Source organism: Puma concolor, chromosome E1, assembly GCF_028749965.1.
Source record: "Puma concolor isolate L17-30 chromosome E1, mPumCon1.1.hap2, whole genome shotgun sequence".
In the NCBI taxonomy this organism is placed as follows: Eukaryota; Metazoa; Chordata; class Mammalia; order Carnivora; family Felidae; genus Puma; species Puma concolor.
Genome location: NC_141680.1, coordinates 46,329,311 through 46,341,665, shown reverse-complemented (window position 1 = coordinate 46,341,665; position 12,355 = coordinate 46,329,311). Strand labels below are relative to the sequence as shown.

At 36.6% G+C, this 12,355-nt stretch overlaps 1 protein-coding gene across 2 annotated transcripts in view; it reads left to right on the top strand.

Moving 5' to 3' along the window:
• The window catches only part of NSF (N-ethylmaleimide sensitive factor, vesicle fusing ATPase), a 150,102-nt gene that overhangs the window by 81,086 nt on the left and 56,661 nt on the right, over positions 1-12,355 (top strand). For both annotated transcript variants that reach the window (XM_086687595.1, XM_086687594.1), the window contains exons 10-12: positions 8,903-9,068; positions 10,183-10,257; positions 10,446-10,633. In XM_086687595.1, coding sequence (XP_086543721.1) covers positions 8,903-9,068; positions 10,183-10,257; positions 10,446-10,633 — 429 coding nt within the window. The remainder of the gene's footprint in view (positions 1-8,902; positions 9,069-10,182; positions 10,258-10,445; positions 10,634-12,355) is intronic.

Genomic DNA, 12,355 nt, shown 5'->3' with positions numbered 1-12,355 from the left:
GCCAAGACTCAAAGAAAATTTGAAGATATTGAAAATGTAACTTAAAAAAAGTTTTTCCACTTACATCAACAGTCATAATTATAAGGTGCCTAGAATCGAATATTTACAGGAAAATTAAAGAAGAAAACTGTAAACATTTTTGAGAATCTTTTTTTAAGAGCTAATAAATGATAAGATAAAACATGTTTACATGTGGGAATACCGACAATATCATAAAAATGACAGGTCTGCCCTGTCATTTAATTTTTGAATTCATGCTTTCCCAATCAAGTCTAACAGCAATTTTTTTAATTTAAGAACTTGATTTTTTTTTTTTTGGAAGCTCAAGGAGCCATAAAAATTTTGGAAAATTATGAAGGCTTATTTCAGAAGATATCACAACTTACTAAAAAGCTGTAATAATCGAGACATTTATATGTTCTTGCATAAACAGACTGAAGAAACAGAATAGAACACAGAAGAACTTGCTGTATGAAAAATGACATTACAAATCAAAGGGGGAAGAATATTCCATGAATCAGGACGAGATCATTGGCTTTCTGTTTGGATAAAGATACAATACAATCCCTATCTCACATCATACAGAATTGCAGAATGGATTTGCAAAAAATAAACTAAAACTTGCCAGAGAAAATATTTTTGGAAGAAATAGGCCAGAAGCTTTAAGAATTGAGGCTAGAGAAGAATTTCTTTATTAAGATACAGAAATCAAATGCATTAAGGAAAAAAAAATGTTAACTTGGTTACATTAATATAATAAGATTCCATCTGACAAATTACACTAAATACAGATATCTCAAACTGGAGAGGATATTTACAATGCATATAATCGCCAAAGAATTGGCATTTTATATATTACTTCTCTGTAGTAACTCCTGTATAATATGTACAAAAAAGGCAGACATCACAATTAAAAAAAAAATGGCAAAGGATATGAACAGGCACTTCTCAGAGAAAGAACCCAACTGAAGATAAGCAAATGAAAATATGCTCAGGAAAATGCATAATATGAGATACGTTTTATAAACAACCTGGTGAATTTACAGAGACTAATTGCACCAAAAGTTGGTGAAGTTGTGAAGAAACAGGACCTCATATACATTATTAGTTGTAGGATGAATTAGAAGAAGATACCAAGTGGGTAATATCTTGCATATGAATTTGACCACATCGTGAAGATGTGCAACCCCATGACCCATGAGTTTTCCTACAAAACAGCAACCCTAGAGAAACACTGTAGTGCTTGAGCACAAAATGACTTGTACTGGGATGTTGATTGCTGCACTGTTTGTAATGGGGGTAAAAATAGAAGCATCTTGATTCTTCCTTGGTAGCAAATGGGGTATCATATAAACATTAAAATGAATAATAATAGATTTACATGGGTCAATATAAATAATAGAAACACAATAACATCTAATATTTTATTAAATCTAGCTTTGCCAAATCTAACCTGTCATTTCCCTCTTTCTCTTATTTTTATTGACAGTAAAAATAAAATGTTAACGTTGCCTTCTTAAACCTTTTAATGCTTCTAGTCTGCTTGTTGAGTGCTCAATTGTTTCACTGACACAAGGTGGTTGACCCTGCTGCTTTGTGTCCCATTAAGCACTTGTTCATATGTTCAAGTCTCTGGCCTTTTAAGCCACATTGGTTCTAGAAGGCATGGGTCCTGGTGGATTGGTACAAGTCCAATAACTGATCTTAACTCCTCAGATAGTGCCAGAACCAATTCAGTTTTACCATTCATCCCTAATACTACAGTATTTTCTGCTTCAAAAATCTTTTTAATACCAAGTATACCAAGAAGACTCATCACCACCATTTACTATCTGGATTGAAAGAATTCCTTTTTAAAAATTATTTTTGGGGCACCTGGTGGCTCGGTTGAGTGTCTGACTTTGACTCAGGTCATGATCTCATGGTTCATGAGTTTGAGTCCCACATCAGGCTCACTGCTGTCAGTGCACAGCCCACTTCAGATCATCTGCCCCCCCCGCCCCTCCCCCATTCGTGCTCTGTGAAAAAATAAATACAACATTAAAAAAAAATAAATTATTTTTAAGGTATTTTACAAATAATTTACAAATGTAAGAATATAAGGGAGTGAAAGACTATTAAATATTTAATAAGAACTTAAATACAGCAAACCAAGTTTTTATTCCATATTTTCCTGGGTTTGAAGATACACGTGTGTGTGTGTGTGTGTGTGTGTGTGTGTGTGTGTGTGTATCCATCTATCCAAATGGGCAGGAGCCCCTGAGTGTGACTAACTGTTCATCAGTTGTCACACATGAACTTCTACAGACTGATTCTGTTTTAAATACACCTCTAACAGAGTCTAGCTTATCATAACTTCTGGTTTTTCTTATACTCGCATTGGCAAGACACAGTACTTAAGAAATTTTTTAAAAAGTCTTCATTTTGTTGAAGAGAGGATGGCCACCAGGTGCTCCATAGTTGCAAAACATTTTCATTTTGAAACTTGTATACACCTTTTAGATTGGTCAATCAGATTTTTAATGTCTGTATCACCTGTTTCTTCTCATTATCTCTCTATAATACCTGTCTTCAGCATCTGTCTATTTGAAACCATATCAAGGAAATTGCGATGCTCAGATGAAATAAAAGATGAAAGAATACTGTCATGTGTCCTTTTAGAAAAATGAGATGGTCTAGTTTTTTGTCACAAAATATTGCACTGTGAAGATTTTTGTTTAATAAGTAACTAGATGAAAATGCCATTTTTTTTTGGTCCTTAGAAATATTCACTCATTCTTGAGTTTGAGAAAACTTATGCAGGATAACATCTGAGGGAACAGACTCTGAGATTTTACTTATAATGATGATTTTCACCATCTTCATTAGGTGCCGCTAATCACTCTGCATTAATCTTTGGATTCACTTAATAAATATGAAATAGCTTCCTCTGTCCGTTTTCTTTTCTTTGACGTTATGGCCAGAGAATTTAAAAAAAAAAATCTGAATTCTCCACTGTGTTCAGTTAAAGCTAAAACCAGGCAACAAAGATGGAGGATGTTGTCTCCAGATTTCTTTTCTACCTTCTTGAAAGATGTGGTATACCTGGGGCAACACAGTAAGAAAGCTGAAGGGTGATGTCATGGGGTATTTATTTCCACCATTGCATTATCCCTCTGAGCACTTCCATCATTCTTCCATTTTCTTATTCTTTTAATCTTTTTTAAGATAGTTAGGAATAATTGATGAGTAATGATGACATAATTTCTAGAATGTTGAACTAGCATAATATATCTTAGATTTATAAAAAGATCCAGTGGATTCATGGTAATTGCAAGATAGAATGAATTTTATTCTATGTATTCTGTATTTAAAAATGTATTTTCCGGGGCGCCTGGGTGGCGCAGTTGGTTAAGCGTCCGACTTCAGCCAGGTCACGATCTCGCGGTCCGTGAGTTCGAGCCCCGCGTCAGGCTCTGGGCTGATGGCTCAGAGCCTGGAGCCTGTTTCTGATTCTGTGTCTCCCTCTCTCTCTGCCCCTCCCCCGTTCATGTTCTGTCTCTCTCTGTCCCAAAAATAAATAAACGTTGAAAAAAAATTTTAAAAAAAAAATGTATTTTCCATTTTGTTCTGTGAAAGACTTCTAATAAAAAGTCATGAAATACCAATATTTATAAACATTTGAAACTATTCAACAAAAAACTTGAAAACAGAAATTTTATCTAAAGTACCCTGATGGTGTACTGAATGTTAAACACTAGGTGCAGGTGAGTCAAAATGTCCTGTAAAGAAGCATTTTGTAAAATCTGTTGTGACAGTTTCCACATGGCTATAGGTATCTTTGGTGCTGTTTTAAAACTTGCAGACAGTTAAATATGACACTGTTAATGATAAAACTGAATTGACAAAGAATTTCTAGGTAGATATTAATCTAGCCAGCTTTTTCAGTTACACCTTTTCTCAATTCTTATATCCAGAAAGGGCTTGGTATACTCAGCTAACGACCCCATGAAGGGTAGGTGTGTGTTACATAATAAGGAAAGGCATCACCTCTGTGATTCTGGACAGTCCAGGCTGACGGAGATGAACACTTACATATGGGTCAAACTAGTTAAATATAGAACAGCCGTTATCAAAGGCAGTTGCCAGGGGCGCGACAGCATCAGCTTTGTTTCTATGGCAGAAGACTTTGCAGATGGTAAGAACAGAGCTAGAGGCCAGTGAACTAAAAAGGATTTAAACTCTTTGGTAAAGGGCTTACTGATGAGTCAGCTGTAATCTGTGAATATTAATCTTGACATCTTCCTTACCTGACTCCTAATTTATTGCAAGAAGAACTTACCTTTATTTAAGTAACACACCTGTAAAAATTGATGTGGTTGTACTGACTAGGTTGGGGAAGGCACTTGATGACAGGTCACAAGATTAGTAAGGTTGTGAAAAGGTCAGAATTAATACTGAATTATGTTTAAGACAGATTGCTCCTATGATCCTACAGTGTTCCTATTGTCTCTGGCTTCCCATCCACACAGATGACTTTTGAGGTTGGACTGAGAAGGAAGTCATGATTCCAGTGGCAACATAAGGCACACTGATAGCAAAATTCATACTTTTTTTTAGCAGCTTTTTGTTTCATGCTAAATTGGCAGGCAACCTTGAATAAAAATGTCTTACGAAATAATGTAGAATCTCAGTTTTTTAGTGGCAAACAGCAGTGACCTTGTTTTGCACCAAATATGGCAAGAATACCCTATCATACAGAAGTGTTTGGTAAAGCTGAGGGTATAGTTCCAATTCCTGATTCTCAGTCATTTCTGCAGTTAGAAAGATAATCATTTTTGGTGTTGAATTTTTTTTTTTTAGGCAACAGGCTATCACTTATCATCAGACATCTGTTCGGTAAATATGACTATATTGAGAAAATAAGTTAAATTTTTTTTCAGATTTGAATTTAGTTTTTAAAACATTGGTGGAAAGAGAACAATCTTAAGTAGTGTTTAGGAAAAAAAAACTAGTTAAATTTTGGAAACTTTGATGAATTTAAGACTATCATCTTGCATAGAATTGCATTAAAGAGTGAACATTCCAAATATGCATAGTGAAGTATTATAAGATACTTTATTTTTAAAAATTTATTATTATTAAGTAAAATTGACTTTTCTAGTATTCAGTTTTATGAGTTTTAACACATGTATAGTTTCATGTAACCATCACCAAAGTCTGGATATGGAACATTTATCATCACCCCCCCACCCCTACTCAAATTCCCTCATGCTGTCTCCTTATGGTCACTCGCCCTTTGCTAATAACTCCTGGATACTAATAATCTGTTCTCCATCCCTAGAAGTTTTGTCTTTTCGAGAATGTCATATAAATGGGATCGTAGTATGTAACCTTTGAGACTGGCTTCTTTCACTTGGCATATTGCCTTTGAAATACATCCAAGTTGTTGCATGTATCAGACATCTCCTTTTATTGTTGAGTAAAATTCCATTGTATGGATGTACTATAGTTTGTTTATCCATTCACCCACTTAAGGGCATTTGGGTTTCCAGTCTGGGGCAATTATGAGGAGAGCTGCTATATACCAAGGAGTGGAATTTCTGGATCATAGAGTATTTTATCTATTTGTGATTTTAAAAAATACTTTACATATTCAGGTTTGTTTTAGACCTAGTCTAATTTCAGCTTTGGAGCTGTTTTTCTTTTCCTACTTCTGATGTAACATTTCATCTTTCATCTTTGTGATGTTTTCCTGATTCTCTTTTTCTTCAGGTTGCCTTTACTGTAGACATCATATGGTATTGCAGCCCAGAACCTTCTTGCTTTTATATTTCTCCAGTTTAATTATATGATTCATCTTCTTACAGAATCTAGTTTGCCACTAGATTCTTCTCTACTGCTTGTAGATGACTTTCAGATCTATCTTTCTCTTTGTCTAGTTGCATGTATCTTTTTTTTTCTAGAGGTCATTTCTTTATATATATATATAATGTTTGTTTATTTATTTATCTATCTATCTATCTATCTATCTATCTATCTATCTATCTATCTTGAGGGGGGAGAGGGGCAGAAAGAGAGGGAAAGAATCCCAAGCACACTCTGCACTGTCAGTGCAAAGTCCTACGCTGAGCTCGAACCCACAAACCATGAGATCATGACCTGAGCTGAAGTCAAGAATTGGATGCTCAACCAACTGAGCCATCCAGATGCCCCTGGAGGACATTTCTAATTAGATGTTCTGTTGACACTTTAATATTATCATAGTAGAAACTTTAAAAAAAATTTCTTTTGCGTCTTTTCATTCTGCATCTTTCTTATCCTAACTACAAGGTATTTCTTATCTTTGTTGTCACTTCCCCCTTCCACATGCAGGCAATAATCAAATCTAGGACTTTGTTTTTTTATTTAATTTAATTTTATTTTTATTTTTCTGATTTTTTTTAGAGATAGAGGGCGCCCATGATCAAGGGGCAGAGAGAGAGAGAATCCCATGAGGGACAGAGAGAAAGAGAGGGAAGAGTAGAACTTTGCTTTTTTAGTCATCACCACTTCCATTACCAAAATAAACTTACAGATTCTGTTTACCTTATTTATGTACCATTGTTTCTCGCTGACCTAACTGCAGTCTTATTATTATGAAGTAAAATTGACCTTTATCTTCTGCAGTTTCTTTGTCTGCATATGGTATAGTTGTATTTATAGCTATGTGAAAGGGCTGAAGATACTATCTGGACTGAAAAAAGGGTTACAAACTACTTACATAGCACCAGATTAATAATAGGAGTTATTTCCAGCTAGTTGAATTTTGGATGATTGTGATTTCTTTACATTTTTTAGTATTTTTCCACATTTTCTATAATCATCTATTTTGCAAATAGAAACAAAAATAACAGTTTTAAATACTTTTCTTTTGTTAATTTTTTTTTATTTTTTAAAATTTACATCCAAATTAGTTAGCATATAGTGCAACAATGATATCAGGAGTAGATTCCTTAGTGCCCCTTACCCATTTAGCCCATCCCCCCTCCCACTACCCCTCCAGCAACCCTCAGTTTGTTCTCCATATTTATGAGTCTCTTCTGTTTTGTCCCTCTCCCTGTTTTTAGATTATTTTTGTTTCCCTTCCCTTATGTTCATCTGTTTTGTCTCTTAAAGTCCTCACACGAGTGAAGTCATGTGATATTTATCTTTCTCTGACTAATTTCACTTAGCATAATACCCTCCAGTTCCATCCATGTAGTTGCAAATGGCAAGATTTCATTCTTTTTGATTGCTGAGTAATACTCCATTGTATATATATATCACCTCTTCTTTATCCATTCTTCCATCGATGGACATTTGGGCTTTTTCCATACTTTGGCTGTTGTTGATAGTGCTGCTATAAACATAGGGCTGCATGTGTCCCTTCAAAACAGCACACCTATATCCCGTGGATAAATGCCTAGTAGTGCAATTGCTGGGTCGTAGGGTAGTTCTATTTTTAGTTTTTTGAGGAACCTCCATACTGTTTTCCAGAGTGGCTGCCCCAGCTTGCATTCCCATTTTTAAAAATTTTTTAATGTTTGTTTATTTTTGAGAGAGAGACAGAGACAGAGCGTGAGCAGGGGAGGGGCAGAGAGAGAGGGAGGCACGGAATCCGAAGCAGGCTCCGACTCCAATCATGACTGAGCCAAAGTCAGATGCTCAACCCACTGAGCCACCCAGGCGCCCTAAATAGTTTTCAAAGAATAGTTAATATTCAAGAAAATACAAGATTCAGTGAGCTCCCAATTTTTTAACTAAAATAAATTTAAAATATAAAAATAAATCTAGAGAATGTTAACAGCATTTATCTTTAGGTATTATATAGTATATATCAGGTATGATAGGACATAGTTTATTTTTAACTTATTTCTATTTGTTTTACAACTTCTGCTCAGTTAGTATCTAATGCTTTTATAATGAAGTAAATATTAAAAATATTATATCCTTTTTAGAGGGTTAATGAATACCAACCATATCTAATCCTGAATCACATGTACCCATCATTTATATTAGCCATATGTAAGTCAAGTTTTCACATATTCTGTTAATCTCTGATGGGTTATTTTTGTTGTTTTTGTTGTTTAAAAAAAAAGAAAAGAAAATGTATAGAGTATACTTCCTTCTTTGGTTCCTAATGGGAGACTTAAATACTTGACTATAAATTGTTAGAAGGTCCATGTTAACTTAACCTAGTGAATTATTAGCATTTGGAAGTATTTGCATCTATTAAAGGTTCACAGTACATAAAATTATTTTCTTGTAATAATGACTCTATATTCAATAAACTCAAACAGAAATCACTATGCAGAAGAAGCAGCACCCCTTGACTATTCCTTCTATAAACTGTGTCTCTGTTCTCACTTTACTGTTAGGAAGAAGTAATCTGTTTTCATGTGATGTAACAGAATGTGAATCGTGCTCACTTCCTTCCCTCATCTGCCCCCTTTCCAGGTGGCCTCCGAGTGGAGTTACTGTTCACAGCCGTATAGTGTGACAAACAAACATTAAACCTGCTGCAGCTGGGATAGTTCCCTCACCAAAACTCAGGGAAAATGGGAGGGAGTTGCCCTTCACTGACTTAAGACATGGATCTGATAATTATGAATTCTTCTTTCAAATAGTGAGAGAAGAAATGTGTGTCATTGAACAGGTTGTTATTTGGTGGGCTGTTCACATTCATCAGTAAATAATGTGTATTTTTGTTTTATGGCTATTAAATATGAGGTTCTGGAATGCCTTTGAGAGCACAGCAGCCATGATTGATTATACTTTCTGTATTTGTTAGTCAAAATGCAGCAAAATCAATCCGTGGAAGCTTTGTTTTGCTTTTTTTAAATTAGTTTGTTTAATAATATATTCAAGTTATGACCTTTAATATAATTTCTTCCCTTTCTAGCTTGGTGCTAACAGTGGCTTGCACATAATCATCTTTGATGAAATTGATGCCATCTGCAAGCAGAGAGGGAGCATGGCTGGTAGCACAGGAGTTCATGACACTGTCGTCAACCAGTTGCTGTCCAAAATTGATGGGGTAGAGCAGCTGAACAACATCTTAGTCATTGGTATGTTTGCTTTAAAAAAACAAAAGTTCTGTGATTTCAAAAACGTGAGATAAATAGGTTCTGAATTAAGATCTGAGCAGGTTGTAATTACACTGTACTGCCCATGTTTCCAAATTAGAATCAAGTGATATTGAAGAATTTGACTGTTTTAATGTCTAGCCTTAATAGGACAAATAAAAGATGGGTTTTAGTGACTCATGGGTGTATGCTTACAGCTCAAAGATGAAAAAGACAGCAGAGTGTAATGCATTGGTTTTCAAATTGCATCCTGTAGGCCTCCAGGGGCCCCAGAGGTGCCTCAGGGTCTGTGAGTGAGCTTCAGATCATGTATCCCAGTGGTAACTTCTTTTAATTGCTTCATGTACTCAGATTCTTCTTCTCCTTCTTCTTCTCCTTCTCCTCCTCCTCCTCCTCCTCCTTCCTTCTTCCTTCTTCCTTCTTTCTTTCTTGCTTCTTTTTTTGAAATGTTTTTATTTATTTTTGAGAGAGGGAGACAGACCGAGCATGAGCTGGGGAGGGGTAGAGACAGAGGGAGGCACAGAATCCGAAGCAGGCTCCAGGCCCCGAGCTGTCAGCACAGAGCCCAAACGTGGGGCTCGAACTCACGAACCGCGAGATCACGACCTGAGCTGAAGTCAGACGCTTAACCACCTGAGCCACCCAGATGCCCCTGTACTGAGATTCTTCTTAAGGTGACTTTAGAAACAAAACAAAACAAAACTTCTGCTGCTTAGGAAGGTTGAAAACCATTGGCCTACGGAAAAGGAGAGGGACGTTGAGGTTGGACAGATTACATTCACATACATTGCCCCTCTCTCACTTTGATAGGCTACTTATCCTCTCTGAACCTTACATTCTCTTTTTAAATATTTGAAGTTTTCATTACATTTATATTTCATTGGCAGTGGAGTGAAATACTAAAGCAGAGTCTTCAGGTATTTTCATTAGAACAGATCAAGAACAAATCATATTTTTATTTGAGAATAATTGACTTTCTATTTGATGTTTATAAAATGTCTTAGCTTGTTTGAGAAATCATTATTCTTACATATACTGAAGGGACATTTTATCTTATTTTTGAACTTTGTTGTTTTGTTTTAAAATTTGTGCTCAGGAATGACCAACAGACCAGATCTGATAGATGAGGCTCTCCTTCGACCTGGAAGACTGGAAGTTAAAATGGAGATAGGTAAGCAGGTCTGTCACCGATTGGGAGAAGGGTGTATGTTTAGAGTTCATTAGTAAGAGCAAAGTCATGTAACTTAACACTAGATAGAAAAGTTGTATGTCGTGAGGAGCACAGGTTTACCTGCTTAAGTACCTATCAGAAAAGCATTAGGATTATAATAATTTCTATTTTGTTTTCAATTTTATCAGGCTTACCAGATGAGAAGGGTCGACTACAGATCCTTCACATCCACACAGCAAGGATGAGAGGGCATCAGTTACTCTCTGCTGATGTAGACATTAAAGAACTGGCTGTAGAGACCAAGAATTTCAGCGGTGCTGAACTGGAGGGTCTGGTGCGGGCGGCACAGTCCACTGCTATGAACCGACACATAAAGGTCAGTAAAATCAGGGCGCTTGGGGGGCTCAGTCGGTGGAGCACCGGACTCTTGATTTTGACACAGGTCATGATCTCACAGGCTCATGGGATCAAGCCCTGCGTCGGGCTCTGCGCTGGCAGCGTGGAGCCTGCTTGGGATTCTGACTCTCCTTCTCTCTCTGCCCCTCTCCCACTCACGTGCACTCTCTCTTTCTCCAAATAAATAAATCAACATTAAAAAAAAAAAAAAAGGTCAGTAAGATCACTAACAAATTAGGAGCCTGCAGCTCTATAAATACTGTGTCGGTATTCTTTCCTTTCACATGTGCCAAGGGCTGTGGTAATGCTGACTTTTGATAGAGAAGAGACATGGTAAAAATAGGAATAGTTGGTTGCCATATCTTCAGAGTAGCAGGAAGAAATGTAATGGTGGCGTCTGCCCCATGGTAACCACTGACACATTTGCCTTCGATTGACGCCATCCGATACAGACATGTGAAGATGAAGATTTCGAAGGATTTTATTTTTAATGTTTGTGCTGTCGTAACGTGTCATAGGAAATTGTGTTCTCTACAATGCTAGAATTATGGGGGCTGCTTCATTCAGCACACACACCGAACACCTGCTATTTTCTGACTATTAAGCTGGTGACACATCATCAGATGTTTGGCCATGTCTCTCATGGAGCCACGAGCTCCGTGACCTCGCCTCTCAAGGAATTTAGAGTCAAGCAGATGGACCTGTTTGCAAATTAGTATAATAATGTTATTGATATTATGATAGAAATACATATGAGGGTACTTTTATGTTGATAAAATGCTTTCGAATCTTTATCATTCCTTCTCTTTAGATGGATGGATGACTCCCAGGTTGATGTCTCATCTCTTGAAAGTTTCTTTCTCCCACTTTCAGATTTATACTAAATATCTCTACCTGGGTGTTTTATCAGGTCTCAAATTTAATATTCCAAAACCAAATTCACTGTCTTTTTTTTTTTTTAAGCTACTTTCCTTCTTGTTCATATTTTCCTGTTTATCCCAATTTCCCAGGCTTTAAACTTCAGGATTCTCTTTAATTCCTATCACTCCAGCGTGTCCTACATCAAGTCGTTTGGCAAATGTCACTTCTGTCTTGGCAGGTGTCTTTCAGTTTCAACCCACCTTCTGTTGGATTAGTCTTCCTGTCTCATACTGTTGTGCCCTACAGAAGCTTTCAGCACAAAGTACAGACTTCTTAGCCAGATCTTTAAAGTCCTCTAGATCTGACCCCGAACTAACCTTTCCAAATGTGTTCCCAGTTCTTCTGCATACTTCAGCCAAACTGAAATACTACTCATTGGTCATCAGACATTAATTTATTTTTTCACTTTTTTGCTTTTGCAGAAGTCTTTACAGTCTGCGTTTACTTACCTTTTTAATACCTAGTTCACATGCCACCACTTGCTTCAAACCTTTTCTGATTGTTCTCCTTCAAGAAGTCTGTATTGTCTTCCTTCTTGAAGTAGTAATGTATCGCTTTGTGGTACCTTCAGTTGACTTTGGTTCACCGTAGATTAATTCGGCGCCTACCCTCTGCCAGACGCTGTGCTAGCAGTTAATGCTACACCTGAAAGAAGTAAACCAACCGCCTGCCCCTGAGCAGCTCACAGTTTAATCTCCCCATTCAGGAACAGAAAGTACAGGAGAGTTAAGGAAGTGAAAGCGTGTCAGAGCTGGTCAACTTGTGGGGTGAGAGGATGCTT